Raw genomic sequence first — 21629 nt, forward strand, 5'->3', positions numbered from 1 at the left:
TACCCGAAAATCTTCTTTGTATCATATCCCCTCTTGCTGAGGCAATGAACAGAAGTAACTTTTTGGAAGAGCATCACTCCTGTCCTACTTTCCTAGCCTTACCATAAAGAGAAGTGCCAGCACACTCAGAGCTAGGAATGCCCACTTCAGGTTGCACTGTGTTTACCAAAGTAAGACATCATGATTTTCTGCAAATCCCCCCAGTCCCTTAAGGTAGACAGAATACCCTTCCCACTCTACTAGAAAGACAGCTGTTCAGGTGAAGTATTTTAAAAATATAGATTTATTTTAAGCACGTGAAACATCAGGATAGGCACAACTATAAATATGGAAAGATTAAACATGGCAATGAGCTTGCAGCCAGACAACGCAAGCAGTAACTTACAGGCAGAGGTTACCAGTTCACGTATGAAAACCTGCTGACACTTGGTTATCTTTGGTACTAGACATTCTAGGCTTTGCTCAACTTAATTTGAAAATATATTGTTACTCCACCCCTATTAAGTTTTTAATTAGAAGTATTTGCATAAATACCTATATATATTTAAATACTGTATAAAGTGCACTCAGATAAAGGATGGAAAAAGGTAAAGGCCCAACTTCCAGTGCACTATAGGGGACTGAGGCAGAACATACTCATCATTAACAAAACAGAGCGTGTTTTTTAGTTAAACCCTAGGAACACATTGAGTAATGCACAGTAATACATACATGGCTTCCAGGAGACAGCTTTAGAATAGAGACTAACTACTAGAACTATGGCTTGACGGCATATTTGCCTTTTAAGTTTTGCAGAGCAAGGTCACATTGCTCTGTTGATAATTAGTAGAATCAAAAATATGCTGAAGTTTGAAATGTTCTTCCTAATGTGATCCTGAACAATTGTTACTGCAAACAATGTTCTATTTATTTTTAAATAGTGGATTAATTCTTGGGTCTCATTGCCTGCATTTTCCTGTAGACTGTGACCTGCTATCTTGGAATTCTCATTAGGTTTTTTGTTGTTAGAAGTACAGCCATTTGCATTTTTAACTAGCCTTTAAGCCTAAATCTATTTCTGTTAACATCAGTGAATTAGCATGTCTTGTTCAGAAGCTTAGGCTTTATAGCTAAGGAGCAGTTAAGGGAAATCTAAGGACAGCTAAAAGAAAACATCAGCTTCAGCTGAGCTTCTTGTAATTTCTTCCTGTCTCTCAGGGCCTTGACTAGGGCTAAGTGATATTGCCAATTAAATCACTCTGGCATTGTTTCCCCTCCTTAAGACGAGTTGGGGATGGGGACGCAGAGGAATTGAGCAGCACCAAAGATTCCACTTGTTTTTACACAAGTGGATCCTCAGTTTCCATCCTGAGAGGCCACTGCAGTGCTGGAGCCTCTTACCCCTGCTAGCACATCTGTTACTTTTGTGGAAGCATGAACTTGGAAGACAGTGAACAACATTCCCAGCATTTGTGATCCTGACATCAAGGACAGAATAGTTACAGTGGTTTCTCCCTTACACTCAAACAGGAATAACTTCTCCTGATACAAAAGTGAAAAAAAAAGAATACATATATATAGTTTCTTAAACTTTACCTTCCCTCTCTATTTTAGATCAGCTGTGCTTAGGAATAGCTAGGGGAAATAACCCTGTAGAATTCAACAGCTGAATTCTTCAGCTCTTCTCAGTCATCCTTTTTGTCAGAGGTAGTCGAGTTATCCTCTTCATTGCCTTCAGGACAGACCTTATTTCTTGCAATTGGTGCTTCTGATATTGGGACTGTACTCTTTCTAACTGGACTGTGTTTGACTGCAGGTGACTCAATGTCATACTCCTCCAACATATCTAACTGGTATCTCTGTAGCTCTAGGTATGTAGTAAACAACTTGGCATATTCTGGATGCTTGAGTGCAAAGTGCTTGAATTCATCTGAAAAATACAGAAAACACAGATACTATAGTGCAGCAACAGAATCAAAAGAAATTTCAGTGCCTGCTCCTTTTACTGAAGCCGATCTCCAGTTACTTCACTCTGAAGCATATCAGGCATATCACACACAGTACCTAGGCCTGTGCTTCAGCTGTTTTCCCCAGAAACAGAGTATGAGAACCATCAGATAACTTCAGGCAGAAAAAAGGTAAGAAACTCTCACTATCAGTATGATTACCAGAGTACTCTTTGTTACAAAAGGATGTTAACTTACCATAGGACAGCTTCCCCGTTTTATCTGCATCTATTTCTTTAAAGAGCATAGATACATCAAGCTCCGGCAGCCCCAGAGCTGCCCGAATGATACAAGCAAACTCATCTTCCTTTATAGTGCCATCCTCATCCTGGTCAAAGAGCTGGAAAACACAACATGTAGCAATACTTCAGCATCAGCTTGCCTATGAACCTTCTATGCATGTTAGCAATACGTATTAGGTTTCTAGCATTCAAAAGGTGATCTGCAAACAATGCCTAGGATTCAGAGAGACTGGTTGTCTCAGCCACTTTCTCTTGTTAAACATTTTATGTATTTTCTCTGGAAAAGAGAGACACTTAGCAGACACTCAGCAGAGCAATGTACATGCTATAGTTGGGATTACAACATTCTGCAACAACAAACCAACCTCACTGTTTATTACAGTTCAGTAATAAACTCATAAAAAACTGATAAAAACAAAACATTAACAAAGGTTTATGTCTACTATGAGCTGTGCTAAGGGTCTACTGGAATCAGCCACCCTATATTGGAACATCTTAGATTTTAGTCTTCGTTTTCATTAAGTTCTGGCACATCTACCATCAGATTAAACTTGCCATAGTTTATGTTCTCACATAAATGCCTAAATTTTAGTATATGTGATCGGTCACCCACTAAGGAATTATTGTCATTAACAAGGAATTTTGGTGACTGGAAGCACAGGCAGTAGATGTACATCGATCACCCCATCCTTCCCAGCACAGTGACAGTAAGCATCTGCCGTGAATCAGCCCCTTGAGAAACACGAGGGATGGATGGCTCTAATGCTTAAATACTTGCTACAGGCAAACTTTTCCAAACTTTCCCAAGAAAACAACTAGCAAAAGGAACCTCATAGTTCTAGTTCAGACTTAAACAGGGTTTTACCAGCTGAACCAGTCATTTCCTACTGAAACTGGGAATTCAAACAAATTACTGATTTTATAATCAGCACAACTGGTAAGATACTGGAGTATAGTCTGGAAAACAAAATAATGAGACAGCAACAATAGGTGCTAGGCTTGCTTCTTCATGGGACTCTGTGGTGATGAAACACCCCTAAAAAAGCACAAATCACTTGGAACAGCTGTAGTGCTTATCTGTAAAGCAGCCAGTGTATATAATGGATTGCCATAAAAATTCCAGTACTTCCCAAGTACCCACCAGTACCAAAAAGTACTCAAGATGAACGTGATCTGTATCTCCTATATTGTTCAATATAGGTCATAAGAACAGATTACTGGGTAAAGCAACTGAATCTGTATCAAAGATCTACCAAAAAAAAAAAAAGTCACTTGAGCATTTTCCTGTTCAGGGGACTCACAGCCTGGGCATCCCTGATCACATATTGCCTGCTTGTACCTGAGATTTGTAACAAGCTAGTGCTTCTTAACTGCTGTACTATCACCACACCACAGTTCAAGCCAGTAGATCTTAGATGCAGCCCAATTTTTTTCGATGTGCCAGTCCTCAATAGCCCTTCTTGGCTTTTCCAGCCCCCTCCTCTTTATTAACAGTGACTCTACTGAGCACTTGACCGACAAGAGGATATTGCTCCATCTATTGTCTACTTGTGACACTGAAAAATCACAGTAGAAAAAACCTCAGGCGAAAGAACTGCAAGTGCTGCTGAATCATTTTTGGAGTTAGCCTGCCAAGTTACATATTCATTAGTGCCTTCACATGGCTTTTGAAACCCTTTTCCATGATGCTGGCAATTCCCTCCTTCCCCTTCACACTCTAAATGTCAATTGGTTTAAGAGTATTACTCACATTTGCATAACAGATTGAAGCTATAAACTTGTGATTTGAAAGCTAACAGACCTACAGTCAGTCTTGATTTGTCAGGTTTGTAGATTTACACTAAATTGAACTTACCTTAAATGCCATCCGAATAGTCTCTTCTGTGTTGGCTGGGTTACACAGAATGGACAAACCAATTACATATTCTCTGAAGTCAATGGTGCCATCTCCATTCTGTATGCAAACACACACATGGCAGTAGCTACAGTTAATACTGCAGATCACTTTAACAGCTGTTGTATAAATCAGCTATACAACTTCCGTTAAAACAGTTTACAGCACTAGAGGTATTGGCTCTTCCCAGAAAAAAATACTAACAGATTGCTAAATGTATGTAATACAAAGGCTGAACTAGCAATGTTACAGTATTTTCAATAGCTAGAAATTTGGTCTCCATTTCTCTTGTAAACACTCAAACAAAAGAGATCTAAAACAACTTACACATTTTTTCTCTAGTATATGATCTCCAAGAAGCCTCCAGTAAGAACTGGAATACATGGGTCTAGGGTAACTAACAACTGTTGTAGCTCTGCATTGCTCACAGGCCAATGCAACATCCTAGAACATGTCAACAGTGAGGCTGTTGCCTTAATTCTTCCTAAGAACCTTCAGTAATAAAATATATGCTAGTGGAAGTACAGCCTGATGATGCAGTACCTCTACATGGACTATCTTAAGCCTTTCTTTGAAACAAATGTGTTGCCCTACATGCTATCTTGAAGTGAATACACTATCCTTCCTTTTGAGCCATAAATGCAACAAATTCACTGTAACAGTCTCTCTGGTAAGTTCAGTTTAGATGTGAACAAACATTTCACTACAAAGTTACATCAACAAAACATCTGAAATTTGCCTTGATATGGGATCTGTGACCAGTTTTCCTATGTAAACTGTGTTATACTTGTGGATAGGGAAAATGGCAGAGGCTTGTTGAAATATATGCTTAAGTCAGTTGTGTTCCTCTGACCACACCGCGTTTCTTTGGGAAAACACCTTGTGTTTTGGGAAACATCGTGTGCCCGGGGAAGAGACATCTCTAAGTGTTAGGTGATGGGACACAGAGTAGTTAATGAAAGCACAGCAGAGATGACTAGTAGCTCATAGTTTGGAACATTCACAAAAAGGGGTATGCATCAAAACCATTTTAAAAGCAAACAAAAGCGTGAAGCAGAACTCCCTTTGTGGATAATGTGCTGTACATTTCAAGAAAACAAGATTTACAAAGTAGACTCTCTAAGTCTGAGAACAGCACAAAACCTTTTCATCCACGTGAGAGAAGGGTGGTCTCCTGAGTAAATCTGTAGTGAACAGCCAGATCTAGATTCTATTCCTGGCTCTTCTACCAACTTCTTATGCCCAATTGAGCGTACCAATCTTAACCTTTTTGTTCCCGGTTTTCTGCTGTTGAATAGTGGAATATGGAGCTTGCCTGTGGAGAAACGCTGCTCTGTGGAGCACTTTGATAACCTTGAGTTCACATGAAATGGGATTTCTGTTACTGAATTCAGGTTTTAAGGTAGTTCTTGATTAACAAAATATGTGTAATAATATGCTCAGTACTAACTTTTATCAAGCTATATGTCTGGCAGGATACAAAACTGCTAAAATACACTTTTATGTAGCCTTCTAATCCAACTCAGGACTCTTCTGCACAGACAACTGTTGCACCTCCTTTGAAGACACACAACCTTTGAGAATCTTCTACTTCAAAAACCTGTACATTTTAGGGAAACTTTTTAGCAAAGATATGAATAGTCTCTAAGTTATTTCTATGTATGTCTAAAAGATGTAACTTTTGATAGTTTTTAATCACCAAAAAAGGACAATGTTCTCTCATAAATGCTGTGTTATTTACAAATGTTGTGCTCTCATTGTGCTGCAGAGCTTGACTTTAAATATTCTGGCTACTTCACAGTTCTCATAATGTAGATAATAGATCAAACTTTAAAAACTATCATTATAAACCTAAACTCTTAAAGCAACTGAGACAGGAGTGTAGATAATGACTGTTCCATGCAGTATTAGTTTTGGACAGTTTTGTAGACTGTATTCTTAGCAAAGGATTGTTTGATGCAATTACGATTTTTTTTTATTTATTTTTAAAGTTAAGAATATGTATCACAGGAAAAGAACTGGGAAGTAAGCTTTAACTAAAATAGTCCCATTAAAAACGGCTGCTGAAGTAAGTTAACACAGCTGAGGCTGCACAAGGAAAAATGACAAGAGCTAATAAGGGTCATATTACTTTAATTAATGTGCTAAAACTGAGTAATCAAAACTGAGTGCAAACTGATATGCAGAACTCCAGCCATTTGAGTAGGAAATCAAGCTACTATACTTGCAAGATCATGTTGTGACTAGCTCTACTAAGCCCTAGAATCACTAGCCAACTTCCAAATGCTCTGGCATGTTGGCTAACGAGAAATGATAGGGTTGTTGTCTGGAAAAAGAGATAGGAGTTAAACTGAAAATGCAGGAAAACCTTCAGTGTTTGCGTAGCATCACTGCAAACAAGGACTTGCAGTAGTCTTTTTACAGGTATCTAGCTGTGTTTGCAGCCTGTGAAAATAGTTAAATATTTTAAGGAAGCAACGCATGAGCAGAGCTCCAATTCTCTAAATAGCAAAGCAGAACAACAATATTTAGATACTTGTATTTATGTTTCATAAAATAACTGAAAGAGTGTAACCTCAACAAGCCCTGTTTTCTTTACAGAAACTAGTTTTCTGCTACTATTTTCAATATGGCATGCTATGGCAACTAGGGTTTTGTTGTTTTACACAATACAGTAAATCTTACATTTTGGGAAACAAGAAAGTTTACATTGTCATAAGCAGTCTTATTTGGAGTTGCAAAAGGGTTGCAAGACAAATGCAAGACAAATAAAGTTTAAAGTACTACTGCCACAGATCTTTTTTCTCACTATGTAAGGCAACAGGAAAAATCAAGTGTGCAAGTCTGCATGCTGTTTAGCTAAGTAAACCCTGAGTAACTTACACAGCTAGTACAGAGAACCTACAACTGGACCATCTGGGGAGGGACTGCAGATGCGCCTCTCGTACTCATACCCAGGCTCATCATGCAATAGCCTATTGCTGTAACTCCAAAATTTCCACTGCCTGTTGCAAGTTCTAACTGGTCAGAAAGAGCACCTCTGAAACAAACCTGGTAGGCTGGTGCTCACATGGAGGTACCGCACTTTCCCTTGTGCTCACTTTTCTCTTACTCAGAGCCCAAATACCACTGTGGACGACTGTATTTTTTCCACTGAATAACTGGGAGAAGGGTGAATGTCATTAGGAAGGGACTGACCTCTTTCATCTCAAGAACTAATAAGGGTCATACTACTTCCATTAAAGTGCTAAATTTGGGCCAATACGAGTATTTTTACTCTTTCTGTCACCCAGCTTGGTATTAAACAAAATGCAGGAGGAAAAAAGTCTGAGCAAAAGTCGTAAGTTACTTTTTCTTAAGTTGCAAGCAAAAGGCTTCTGCATGTATAGCAGGGAGGAGATCTCATCAGTTTGGAAAATAGTATTTGCCAAGTGTAACTGCAGAATGTAGAAATCAAAGCTACAGAAATTTAGAAACAAACCCAAACCACAACACATTTGTTAGCATTCAGATGCCCTGCAGGTATTGTGTGGGATTTCTCGATTAGTCACTGATGTTTCCCTAGGGAGGGGCAGGGGTGTGTGGATTCTGACAACTGCAGACTGCCCGTGGAGCTACTAAAGTCATCCTTGCACATTCCAGTCAGCTAGCACATACCCTAAACCATTTTCCTGTAAAGCAGCAAAGCCCTGCTGAGAAACTGCCTTGTTAAAAGGCTGTCTTCATCAACCATGTAATCCTTACTGCAAAGAAATGAACCTCTGACAGTTCAAGTTATTCTGTTTTCTTTTACTCAAAAGTTGACAGAACTACATAACTAGCTTGAGTGGGATGCTGCACCCTGATAAAATCTAACTCAGCCAGAGGCTGATTTTGGCTGGCTCCCTGCTATGTGACTGCATTATTACAGCAAACTCCTCTAAATATAAATGTAGTATTTTAAGTTGTTCTTATAACTATAATAAGGCTTAAAGGAAAAAGAGAAAAGACTAGTTAATAGAACTGTGGAAAGGAGAAAAAGGTTATAGAAGGAGCCTTCTGTAAGTCTTCAGATCTGTCTTGGCCTGAAGGTAGAACTGACAATACCACTCAGGTTTTGCTGCAGCAGACAAGCATCAAAAAGCAGAAGCAGGAAGGAAATTAAATATGATTATGCAAATTCATCATAGTTATTGCAATTCTCATGTTTTTCCCCTTGTTGGAAATAACTGAGCAACTCTCTTTACTGGTGATTGCCTTTAGGCAAACAGAGCTTTATTCTGGCTTAGCAAATGCTGAAGAGTTGGAACAGTAACATCAACACCAAACTTCCAAGCTTTTAGGTAATAGTTATACTCACATACAAGCCACTTTAAATGAATAACTAAGCTTTGATCCTTCCACATATTCCCACACTTCAGAATCTAGAGATAGTTTTCTGAGACATGCAGCTGTTCAACTGATAACTAACCCAAACCCTTCAGAAAAGCAGATTAATGCATGCAGAAGAGGAACCACAACACTTTGAGCTATCTGCCACAAGCTACATCTGCCTTAGAACAAGGAAAAGACTACAGTTCTATAGTAGAGGATTGTAGTCTTCTGTATGTATCTTCCAGACAAAGCTTTTCCTCTCTAGTACACCTTCACGAATACATGGTCAGCTCTAGCCAGTCTTCAATGGTCACTTTAATCTGTCCTTCTCCATCTCGGTCCAGGGACTTGAAGGTCCGGAACATGCTGTCCAGTCGTACCAAGCAGCTAATGAAGTTGTTAAAGTCCATGCTGCCGTGCTCGTCAGCATACCTGCGTATGATCACTTGGCAAAGCTGCTCATTCAGGTGGAACCCTGCAGCCTTCAAGGCACCTGGCAGCTGAGCTCTGCCAACAGTGCCTGATTGATCAGTATGATACTGCTTGTAAACACACTGCCATTTCTTGATGTTGTTCCACAGATACTTAAACTCTTCAAAGCCCAGTTTGCCATTTGTATCATTGTCCATGACAGCTACCATGCTACGGCATGTGTCCAAGCTGAAGCCATCTGTTTTCAAGTCTTGATGTCTGGAAACGACTTTGTTCAGGATGTCCCTTAGCTCTGTGGCACACACTTCCATATCATCTCCAGCAAGCTGGACAAAGACGAGACGAAACTGTCTGATCTCCTCATTCTCGTAAGCTTCCACATTCGTAAAATGATTGTGTGGAGGTGGAGGTGGCTCCGGATTATACTGAGCTGCTGCTTCTCTTACAAGATTGACAAGACCTCCAACAAGTCCTCCAAGATTCCTTCCATGACCACCTCCTGTCAGGAGACCTCCAAGGCCATGTGCAAGGCTCCCTCCATGACCACTACCACTTCCTCCGCTCAGCAAAGCTTTAGCAAGGAACATCGTGAAGACTTCTTGGAGTTACTGAGAGACCCAGTGTTTCTGTAATGCTCCGAAGCTGTATTGTGTCTGAGATGTAGGCGTAGGCAAACCACAGTTTATCTGCATGCTTAAACTTCACCGTGTCTGTGCATGTCAACAGCTGTGCCAAAGTTCTCTAAGGTCTCTGTAGTTTCTGTCAGTTGTTGACACGCCTCTGTTTCTTTTCTTCTGTGCATAATTAACTTTATATGATTTGAAGAATCGTTGTGGAAAAAAGCCCAACGAGGCTTAAAATCACAGAGCAGAAGCCTCAAAATACCTGTGTTCATAAATGAAGCAATTTGAAAAGAGCCGTGTCACGTTAATGTGACTGTTTGTCAGTAAAGCTGATCTTAAAAATGAATGCAGCAAAAGCTACTAGTCTTGTCAGTTCTTGCTGTCTTTTACACCTTCAATTTTTTAATGAATTGAGCATTACATTGCCAATTCTAGTTACTGTCACTGTTGTGCCACATAGGGAAAGTCAAAGGAGTCTTGCTTGCCCTTAATTATTTTGGTTGACACATCATGTCTCTATTTTATGTACCGTGCTTCAGGACTTGGACTATATGTTCACAGGAGCCAATGGTCCAAGATGTGAAGGCAAGAATAAAAAAAGGATGAATACCTAGCTCTTCTAGAACTTCAAATGCATTCAGCAATGAAGGAAATGCATTTGGCTCCCTCTATTTTAGAGCTTCTAGAACCTTTCTATCTGGAAAACTCCCAAACCAGTTCTTATTGGCATTTACACAGGAAAGACCTACCAGGGACAGGTGTGCTGCTAAAGCTAACTTGATCACAAGGAGTGACACTGAGCTGAGATCTCCTACAATAAGAAATGAACTCTAGTTCATCAGCACCTGTAGCACAACATGCTGCTTGCACTGTAGTACATAATGGGTGCCTAGAAGCAAGATGAATTCTGTGCTGTGCTCTAGTCACTGATGCTTCTGGTTTAGTCAGAGTGGCACACCCACAGAACAATTTGTCTCATCTTCAGGGAGAAGTATAAAATGAGAAATCACCACTATGGGGGAAAGCCTAAATGATCAAATTAACATGTAGCCTCCTTTATGGCTGGAGATTGGCAAGAGGAGACCTTACAATGTCTAACAGCACCCTTCACAAACACATATGCAAGAACACACACTCTAGTCAGTTTCGTCTGCCATAAATTTTCTACTTACAACTACATCAGTTAATTAGGCTGTCAGAGTGTACATAAGTTCAAAATCTGGGGGAGGCAAAAGGAAATACTCAGCCATTACCAGCATGAAGATTACCATGGTGGCATGGTGTGGCAACCTGGTCCAAGAGATGGCTGTCATCTTGCAAGCTACAAACTGATAATCCTTTCTCCATCGAAACTTAAGATAGAAAGTGCAGAGTCACCTATCTTGCCTACAGGAATTGCTAACCAAGAAGCATTTACTAAGTTGGACACAACGAATTAAACATCCTTCTGGAACGTGATTTTTAGCAAAACATTGTCAACATGCAAGTTAACCAACTACTCACCCTGTCGAAAAGTAGAAACAACTCTCTGAGGACATCTGAAATAGGTAGCTTCAAGTACTTTGCAAACTCCTCAATTCCAATTCTTCCCCCTTTGGAAGCACTTGCAATAGCAGCAAAGGTATCCAACTGCTCTCTGACACGATTCCATTGTAAGCTATGCAAACATGAGGGAGAGGAGATATTTCTATACAGCAGATCTTGGACAGATGGGATTTCAGTAGGAGTTATTACAGTGTTCAATCATGAAAAATAGCCAAACAGAGCATCCTGTGTGCTTCCAAGCTGACATTTAACATGAAATCAGCAATTAAGGACTGCTTCCCCCAGTTACTAATATTAAAAGCTGGCAGTTCTATGCTTGGGTAGAGATTCACTGCACACATCATATTTGACCACAGCCATGCCAGTTTGTTTGATGGTGTTAGTGTATGATTAAGCAGCTTGGTCCTCAAATTCCACTCTGTCCAGACAAAAGAAGTTGACACTACTAGCAAAACACAGCTGCACAATACAATTAAGAATCTTAACTCCTAGCTGATATCTCAGTCTGGGAAGAAGTTTTTTTACTTCCTACCACACACTGCCTGTGCATCTCCACTAAAGCTATTTAAACTGGGCACCAAGATAATTATCAAGTGCCTAAAATAGGTACTGCTCTACCTTCCTCGCCTTTTGGCGAGATAAATCCATAAAAGATTAGAGAAGTGCATTTTTCCTCTTGTGACACTGCCCACAAAAATTACTTGGGATTAGTTCTTACTGGGATTTTTCTCATCTCTGACTTCCATATAGTTTATGTATGCAAACTGTATACATAAATACACTATATTACATGTGGCCAAGTCAGGTATCAGGTAATGAATTCTTTTGTAGGTGGCCATCTACACCCTCAGCACTGCAGTAATTATGCTACCAACAGCTACACTTCCCTTACTGGAGCTTCTTGCTGATTTTGGTGAACTCCACCAGCCCAGCTTCCATGGGTAAAGTCAGCTGTCCTGCTGAAATCATCAGTCGACAATCTTCAAAAGTGTGATCAGTGACTGGCACATTCAAAGCACTGAAACAGAATTAAAAGAAAAGGAAGATTAATTTCTTATATTAAAATGACCTTTAGTTGACTGCTTCCCTTCTCTGTCTCAGTTTGGCTTTAATGCTAACATACAAAACAAATGATAGTTCATTCTTGCACCATTGCAAGTAGGATAAAGGAATATATACCATTTTGTTAAACCATACTATGAACTAATTATGGCAGTGTCATGATTTACAGTTTTGTAAATGCACCCCAGTAACCTTGGAGAAGAAACCACCCATTTACTCTTGCCGAGCAAATAAGGGAGAAGTTTATTCCACCTTTCCAGGAATTGGATATGTTTCAATGTGAGATAACTTTCTTTATGCCCCATGTAAAAATAACCAGTGTTTTAGTATAGGAATTTTGACTTCTCTGTGGAAATCTAGAGTAATTCCCATAAATGGTACCTGGGGCTTGAACAGATTTGTACTTTATGGCTAGGATATATGTGGAATTGCTGGATATAAAATAAAAATTCTCACAGATTTCATTCAGGACTGATTACATACGTTGCCATGGTTTGTCGGACTCTGTTGGCAAAAAGGATGGGATCATTCTTTTCTTCCTCAGTAGGAACATGAACAGGCAGAAACTGAAAGGGATGAGTTATACAATGAATTAAATACTCACCAATTTATTAGCAACATTAACAATTTCTTGCTAGCCTTTGGAATAGGGGAAAAACAGGAGAAAAAAAATAGCCATGCAATGAAGGAACTGGACACTAGAGGTCTCAACTGCCCTAGAAACCACTCTGGCTCTTCTGCCCATGCCACGCAAGTGAGATTTAGTCCAAGACTACCTCTTAAAGGCTGGTAGAAGCTGCTTTAATATGAAAAATCAACCCCCCAAAGAAGGAAGATATAATAAATGCATTCTTAGTTATAAAATTAAATGCTACAATAGTAAGAATGTGGGATTGAAATACTGTACACTCCTTTTCAAAGGTCCCTTATAAGTGATGATGTATACTGGAACAGCGCATGTAAGATTTTAAATGTTTTTAAATACACAACTGCATTCCCACCTCGTACATGTTAACTGTACCTGTCAGCATGTGACTGCTAAGTTTCCTTCAAGTTTTTCCTCCATGCTAAAATGTTAAGAAGTCTTAGTTCTGACCCCAAAGTGGATATAGCACTGTGAAGTTCTGGAACTCTAAGGAAAGAGTCAAAACCCCCAGCAAAACAACCCTTTCTTCTCCCAAACCTACAAAACACATAGATATCTAAATGGCAACGAGATTACTGTTGAGTATTTATTAATTGTTAACATGTAGACATTTAAGTAGTCTTAGACTACAAATGTACTATAGATTGTTATTATCTTACATGGCATGAAACAGCTTCTGTTTTTTTGCAAAGCAGTGTAGGTGGAGGAAGTTCTTTCTACTTCAGTCCACAGCGTGTGCTTACAGTTCTGTTTACCACGTCTTCTCACAGTTACGGTTATTATACATCTGAGCTCTGCTACTCCCCACCCTGCAATCTTGCCTTCAGCACAGCAATTCGAGGCTAAGTATAAGGCGCTACTCATGGTTCACTGGAAGACACAGCTGCTCATTATGTATTAATATGTTTCTTCAGTTATATTGCAATTGCTGGTGACACACTAATACAGTGGTAACTGTCCCATGTAAGTGCAGTCCATCCTCAACACTTTTTTAATGTTTGTTTTTAAGGAATGATGCCTCTTTATGATTATATACAGTAAAAGTTTATGGAATCGGTTATCTGTCAAATAGCCAAATTTCTGTTTATAGCTAAAAGCTGTCCCCCCTGTAAGGCCATCAGGGATCCAGCTATTCACATGGAGGTCTGAGATTTCATTCCTCCTATAAGGAGTTGCCAGATCTGTTCAAGGTCTGACGTATGTCCCTGCTCCCTGCTTATTACAACTTCCCTCAGAAGCCACATAACTCTTAAATTGAGAGGGCGCACTGTACAGACACAGAAAACTGTGTCATCACTGGGTGAGATGAAGTTACAACTTTGAGAACTTTATCTATGCAAACATGGGTCATGGTCTTGAAAGAGCTCATTACATTCTGAGGCTGAGGTCCTGCTCAGACAGCAACCTAAATTTCTGACAGGTTAAACAACATCACTATACCCTTCAAAAAAACCACCTACAATTATTCAGAAAACCAGTTCCCCAGAAACCACTGCTGGGGATGAAGAATTTGGTTTCTTGGCCTCCTGAGGTGGAACAGATGATCCCACACCCCACCAGCTGCTTGTCTGGTGAAGACGAGTAGTATACTTCCCCTGGCAAAATGCATTCTTGCAAGGAAAGTTTTACATGGCTCTTCCAGTAGCAAAATTACTTCTCTGATCAGGTTTTCAGCTAGTCTCTCTTCTTACAGAATTTGCCAAAGGCTGTATCTTTTGCAGCCCTAAAACTCACTGTCAGGTTCACTGTTTAACCTTCAGTACCCTCAGTTTGTTAGAATATGGCTAGACATGCACACACATGGACTAGGGGTGTACCTCACTGATCATGCACTGCAGGTAGGGGCAGCGCAAGACTGATGGGAGTGGAGAGGCTACTTGCTCACATTATGGACAGCAACAGAAATGGACACTCCTAAAAGAAGTAGTTTGATTCCTTTCTTTCCCAGGCAAAACCGCCCCTTCTTTTTTTACAAATGGAAGAATGCCTGCATTGATGCTAAGAAATTAGTTCCACTTTGGGGTTGCTGCTGTGAAAGCTGCATATTTTTCATATTTCAGTTTCATCTTTTGGAACATGAAATTTGCTTTTTAACAGGCAAGTCTGAGTTCTGTTCTGAAGTAGGGGAAAATAAACCTCTACTGGAAGGGCTACTTTAACGTTCTTTCTTCCCACATATACAAATTTGATAAATATGTCCTTCTATACAAAATAATTAGGAGGATTAGCTCTTTTGTACACCTGCTAAAAATATGTGACCACTGCATGTACTGTTCAGTAACAAGATGCTTCCTTAAAATGAATTTCATTGTTTCACAACAAAGACCATATTGCTGTTAATAGTAGCAACACTGCTTGTATTTACAAAGCTTTGCACAACTTTGCTAAATTCTGTGTTTTGCAAATAAACAGCAGCACCTGCCTGAATGCCTCCCACTCCTTGGATCCCTAAACCAAGTTAGTCCACACTGACAATCGTTTGTGGTCTAGTCAGGAATGTGAAGTACAACACTTACACAACCTGGTAGCACCTTGGTTATCTGGCTCCTCACTACTGTGTTTCAAATGTCAACTTGTTGACAGGGAGCAGTTAAGAGTAAACTCACTGATATGAAGGGTGTATGTTTCACTTATCATTCATCTTTCTCTGTGCTATGCATCCAATTCTAATGATCAAGGGAACCAGTTCATTATACAAGCTCAGAACAAGTACTAGTCCTTAAGTAAGGTGTTAGCTGGGAAACCATTTAGAGTTCAGTCTAGAAAGATGATGAGAAAGACAAGGAGATTTTGAAGGAAGCAGGGAAATGAGATGGTGGGAAAAATAAGGTGTTACCTCTAACAGAACGTTTTCTAATTCTTACTTTTAACATCCGTGAAATGCATGTGGTGATAATTAGCAGTGATTTTACAATGCCTTAAGAATAAAGGCATTTATGACAGATTTCTTTTAGGAACTCATCAGATTCAGTGATACACAGATATGGACAAGAAATCTAAATATATTATTGTGACTCTGTTCTTTTTTCTGAGACATCTGTTGCTCACTAGCAGGTATTAATAATGTAAATAATGCATTTATATTAAAACACAAATTTCGTGGTTGCTCAATATTAGTACAAAACCATTTCTAACTCTTACCTCAACTTCTACTTTTGTGAAGAGCTGACACAGCGTCATTACACACAGCTCTTTTCTGCAGGCAAAGAGAAAAAGGAAGAAAAATACATTTTACTTTTTTAAAACCACAGTATTTGAACATCAGTACCCTGCAGCGAAGTTCACTGAAATGTTGCTTTTGATATTTTTCTACAGGGCTTCTGCATATACTTGCTGCTTGCCCATTGGGCAGGCAATATTTTGTCTGTTCTCATGCAGATTAACAATACTATACAGTTCTTTGGCCAGCCAAATGAAGGTATGTATGTTGCTTTATTTTTAAAGAGGTGAATACATACTGGATTTTACAGCTCTAAGAGCTTTGATTCCGAAGTAGCTTTACTTAATCTTTTATTCTCTCATCTGGAAATGGGACCTCCATTTGCAGCAGTGAAGCAAGGATTTGTTAGTATTTGCTAGCCATTTTGCAAGTTCTGGTAATGGTTACACATGTGTTAATGAAGTGGTATGTTCAGGACCTTTAGTGCTTTTACAAGAAGTCACACATTTTAGTACCAAGATGTAGGGTGAGAAAGAAATTGTGAAAGAGGGTAAGTATAATGACTTCCACTTCTGACGTGTTCTTTTCACTGTGAAAGCAGAAACTGGGGTAGGTGATTTCTGAGAAGGAGACTGGTGCTGTCCCATCCTGACTACAGTATGCAGGAAGCTTTACAAAGAGCGTGAGTTTGTGCTCTTCAGGTTTGTGCAGGGGGTGTTCTTCTCTAGATTCTACCCCATTCATCCTTTTTCTTGATACAATTTTGTCAAGCCATTCCGTTTGTCTTCTTACAGGTTTTGAGCCTTCTTCATCCAGCCACTAGGCTTAAAGCATTTCCCAGTTTTTAGTGCATGGGCCACCTCCTCCCTGCCACAGGAATACCTCTGATTTAATTTTCTTCATCATCTCTCATAAGCCCTTTTCAATCTTCCAGCATAAATCCCTCATACAGGAAATCTGCAGTATGCTATTTAATTTTCAGTGTTCATTACTCTCAGTATGTTGATAACTATAACAGCAGTAATAATAATAGCAAAAAAATCATAGGAAACTAAGGTGGACATTTTCATCTAGGTCAGCTTTCAGAATTCCCATTCTCTAAGTGTGCAGGTGCTAGGAGTAACTAATGATAGCTTAAAAGGCACTTGTGATTTACTCCACCACTTCAGACATATTTCAATATTAGCTGCCTTAAAAATTTTAGTCACTTAGTAAATCAGTCATATAGTAAATAAATTACATATACCACATTTTCATGTGGTATATGGATTCTGCAAATGCACCTTTTAATGAATGTTTATAAAGTGAAAAGTATTTTCCAGACATATTTTCAGTGCAGCTGTAAAGGTTTTTTAATGCTTTAATAAAATAATTTAGCATAGTAGAAGGCCACCTGTGTTGAGAAATAAACACAGATCCATTGCCTAACTGGGTTATGGAAATATTTTTCACTATTTCATTGTCAGATATTATATATTTAGCCTTTTCACTGGAATCTCAAAACAATTGCTTTTGTTGAATAAGGCAAAAATAAAAATCTAAAGAAGAATCCTACCTGGGGAAAACAGGGAAAATGAACACTGTTTAGCCTGTCTTCTCCATTTGCTCTCATATGACTTCAAATAAGATGGAGTAATAAACAGAGGGGATAAAATAACATTGCTATTTCTTATTGTGTATCACATAGCAAACGGTAAAAATACATGGATTTTAATGATTATGATGTTTCCCCCCAAAAGGAAAAAAGAATTTTAAATCTTTGTTTTGCTCTAGTGTAACATGCAAAACATAGGAGAAAATTAAGTTAAATGAGAGCTGGATATAATGCTTCCCCATTTGCAAACCCTTTTTCTAGCCATTCAGATATGAAATCTACTGCATGACAGCATTATCCCCAAGTATTTCCCCTCATAAAAACAGATCTAGAAGAACACGTGTCTTGGCTTAGCTGAATCTGTTTAGACAGACTGTTTAGAAATGGGGGGAAAACATCCTAAATGTAATTTTCAGTAGGATTAAGAAACTTACAGTGAATAGCCCTGCCATGTCCAGGTCACAGTATCCTAGGAAAAAAATAAAATACATAAATGAGTGACATAAACAGATGAAAGTTAGAGAGCTAAAGTTACAATATAAAACAGGTACAAGTTCAATAAAAACAGTTTGACAGTTGTACAGTCCTGCAGTGAAAATAAAGACAGGTGTAAAGGTAATTAGAATTCCTTGACTTAAAAATTTAGAAATAAGCATGGCAGAATTTTGATAATATCAACAACTGGGAATAAAAGATATTTTAAATCATTCATTCTGATCCAAACTACAGAATTAGACTAGTAAGACTTTTTTCAGAGGACTTCACCAGTCCCTTTAGAAAGGCACCCTTATAGATGTGTTTGATTTAGTTTTTAGTGACATTTCTCTGTAGGTAATCATCATGCTTTTTCTTTTTCTTTTTTTTTTTTTTTTTTTTTTTTTTTTACTTATTCTATGTTTATGACTAATGATATCTAATTTTTACATTTATATGGCAGGTCCTTAGGTCTATCAGTGAAATGCAGTACCTTTAGGGGTTTACTTCAGTTTTGAAATTGATCTATAGAAGGATTCTCTACAAAGGAATTTTTGTAAATAACAACAATAGCAATCACTTGTTTTTCATCTTAAAAACCATTAGGAATGAAAAATTTGGTCTTTGCTGGATTTGTTGGCTGACCAGATAATTAAAAAAAAGTTAACAAGTTGCTAGACTCCTGTGCGAGCATTATGCCTGCCAGGCAAGCTACCTCTGTAGCCCTTATGCTTGGCAGAAAGGGTAAACATTTACTCACAAAACAAGAGAAAACTGCATGAAAAGAACCGTTCTCAAAGCTGCCCTCCTGAGGGGCATGCAGGAGGGGTGTTCTGCACGGCTCCACTTTGCTTTTGCTCAGAAACTCCCTCTGCAGTAAGAATATTCTGAGATTAAAAAAACAAAAAAGATGACTAGTAGGGAAGTTGTGCGCCATTTAGACTTCAAAGTACAAGTTCTGTGGCTTTGCAGGAAGTTTCTCACTTCCGCTGCAATACTTTCCGTGCTCCCTCTAACTATAGCTAAGAAGACCAGAAGTAACTTTTCCACAATCAGAATAGCAGCTACACCATGATGTCACTTGGTGAAGAGCTGCTTCAGGAGGTCTCCAATGCTAAAGCTCAGAACACAGATTGTTCAATGACAGTGCAAAATATTTATCATACGTACTGTTTAAGTCAGGATTTTGACTTCTGTATTATTAGTTAATGATAGAAGAATGTTCCTCTTACCAGCCTGTTGGGGTATCGGAGCAACACAGGTTGCACAGGGACTCGTGGAACAAAGGCACCTGCAACCACAGATTAGAATTTAGTGAAGACTAAGCTTAGTAGAGCAGTTGGGAGTTCTAAGTGATTCATGTAAGCCATGGTATCTGGAAGTAGAAATTTTTAAAAAGGCAAGAAGAATGAGAAATGTTCTTTCTGTCATAGGGCTTTGGTTTTAATCAGCTGCACAACTAGCGTAACATTTTTGTTAAGACAGAAAAGGGTTAGTCTCCCTTTCAAGGAGAAAGCTGCCTGTTCAAACTCATTTTCTGTGTATTATCTCCCTGTTCACTGGCAGTCATTTCAAAGGATTAGGTGCTCCCAGGGCTTCTGAGCATTTCTTAAACCCTTCTCTGTTCTGATTATCTTCCTAAGTGATGCGGATCTGGGAACGTAGTACCGGTTTTGCAACTTTGCTACTGAAGACACTATACAACAGTAAGAAAGGAGAGTACCATGGCTTTAGCTGATGTACAGCACAACAGTCTAATGATCAGTGATACTACCAAATACCTTTCTGTGTTAAAAACTATCTACTGGCCTCCCTTGCTAAGCACTACGCAAAGAGATTTCATAACTTCGTTGCTAAGTCTTGCATGGCAAAATTTACAGGAATCTTAAGATGGTGTGACTGTAAGTTGAGCTAAAAGAACACCGTAAGTAGCATGTATGCTGGTAGTAATCACAGCCAAGTTTCTGGGTAAATAAATCAGATGAAAACTGTACAAAGAAAAAAACCCAACCAACTAACCACATACATCATGGGAATTATTCAACCTACAAAATACCAAAAATAAGAAAAATAAGCTGAATAGTATGAAACAGTGAGTTTAGCACCACTGAAACTTTTAATAATGTAAGATATTACTACAGTGATGTTGTGGGTGATACACCTGCAGAAGTATAGGTCTTACTAAAACTACCATATTAATATTTCACACTATTTTCCAACAACGACGTAACAAAATCTTTTACCTTGTTTAAATGTTATCAGGCAAGATCTGTTTGTGCAGGTGCCTTCTGGGAAAATCAGTATCTTGGATTTAAAGAGAGAGAAATACATGTATACACACATTTTATAAAAGATTACACTTCAGCATCAGTTACATAAAGGCTGACTTTATATGCAACCTCTCTGACATCACATCTTGCATCAAGAATATCAGTGTTTCAGAAGGAAATGAACCAATAAGTGAAGGATGCTCACAGTAATATTAAGCTGATCCATCTTGATTTAGAAAAAATTGCTTTGTGAGAGAGGATTTCTACAGAAAGGCTTTATCAGTTCAGAAATATGGTACAAAAGACTTTTAGTGTTTCACCTGAAATGTTTTAGTGCTGGCAATGATATGAGAATTGCTCCTCTGCTGAAAGCTCTTTCTTGACTGCTGGTGTAGGAACACCAAGAGTCTGGGCTGACATGAGTGTTGGCAGGCACAGATGCTACCAACATGAGTGATGTTAGCTGTGATGAGATCACAGCTTGAGGGGTAGCAGCAGAAGCCAGAGACCACATGCATCTGTGATTCAGAGCTCCAACACACCACAACATCACTTTTGAATGACTCAGACACACTAAACACCCAGAAGGTTTCTGAATTTGTGCCTGAAAGATAACTATGTTAGATGCACACTGAGCTGCAATGTGACACACTGAATCCCAGCCCCCTATGGAATGCCAGGAAGCTTTGTTTTTCTCATATCAACACAGGATCATAAGCAGCACTCCAGAAAAAACTCAGCAAAAGAACTGATCTGGAGTGTTCAAGGTGTGCTCCTACTTCAGTCTAAATGAACAGGTCAAGGCTAGAAGACAGAGGGCATCATTAGGTTGAATCCAAGAGACACAGGGTGTTCTAAAGCATGCACATACCTATCTCCAGTTAGTCCTCAACTACAAATTCTGTAACCAGAAACCGTTCATTGGAGCTATGGACATAAAAATGGGTATTATGCCATAAGCCCCATTAAACATATTAGTGACTGATAAAAGAGTAAGTAATCATTCCCTCCCTCCCCTTTGGTTGGAAGGGCTGGGAGAAGCACTAATCAGAACCTCATGTTATTAATAAGCACAAGTTCTACCCAGCCTGTTGCGTTTTGGTTTTAGGAGGAGGCAACAAGGAATCGGGCTACTTTTTCTGTTGTGCTAAGAGAATGCAGCCCAGGCACTCTGAAGAGGATATGACAGATATCATCTTGTGGCCAAGTTTTTCAATTAAAAAAACAGTAGGAGGAAGGTGTGACCAGGGCACAGCTATAGGAATCACCCAGTGACATCCCCAGCTGTACTGCTGGTTCAGTCTTGGAGATCCCCAGATTACTTGACTCATAGACTATTTATGCCATAA

At 39.0% G+C, this 21629-nt stretch overlaps 2 protein-coding genes across 2 annotated transcripts in view; both read right to left on the bottom strand.

The window, feature by feature from the left end:
• Positions 1–265: 265 nt before the first annotated feature.
• LPCAT2 (lysophosphatidylcholine acyltransferase 2) overlaps positions 266–21629 on the bottom strand; it is a 31834-nt gene continuing 10470 nt past the window's right edge. Inside the window, exons 5-14 of the mRNA XM_061469030.1 lie at positions 20254–20314; positions 19243–19301; positions 17971–18005; positions 15924–15978; positions 12620–12702; positions 11967–12092; positions 11033–11186; positions 4083–4181; positions 2184–2325; positions 266–1909 (exon numbers count right to left, since the gene is read on the bottom strand). Coding sequence (XP_061325014.1) covers positions 1665–1909; positions 2184–2325; positions 4083–4181; positions 11033–11186; positions 11967–12092; positions 12620–12702; positions 15924–15978; positions 17971–18005; positions 19243–19301; positions 20254–20314 — 1059 coding nt within the window. The 3' untranslated portion in view covers positions 266–1664. The remainder of the gene's footprint in view (positions 1910–2183; positions 2326–4082; positions 4182–11032; positions 11187–11966; positions 12093–12619; positions 12703–15923; positions 15979–17970; positions 18006–19242; positions 19302–20253; positions 20315–21629) is intronic.
• CAPNS2 (calpain small subunit 2) lies at positions 6782–11015 on the bottom strand. Its single transcript, XM_061469031.1, has one exon. It carries the CDS (start codon positions 9491–9493, stop codon positions 8747–8749), a length of 747 nt encoding a protein of 248 aa, XP_061325015.1. The 5' UTR covers positions 9494–11015; the 3' UTR covers positions 6782–8746.

This window comes from Pezoporus flaviventris, unplaced genomic scaffold (genome assembly GCF_033815535.1).
Source record: "Pezoporus flaviventris isolate CSIRO_AGI_PZ_B2104156 unplaced genomic scaffold, CSIRO_AGI_Pfla_v1 ptg000054l, whole genome shotgun sequence".
In the NCBI taxonomy this organism is placed as follows: domain Eukaryota; kingdom Metazoa; phylum Chordata; class Aves; order Psittaciformes; family Psittacidae; genus Pezoporus; species Pezoporus flaviventris.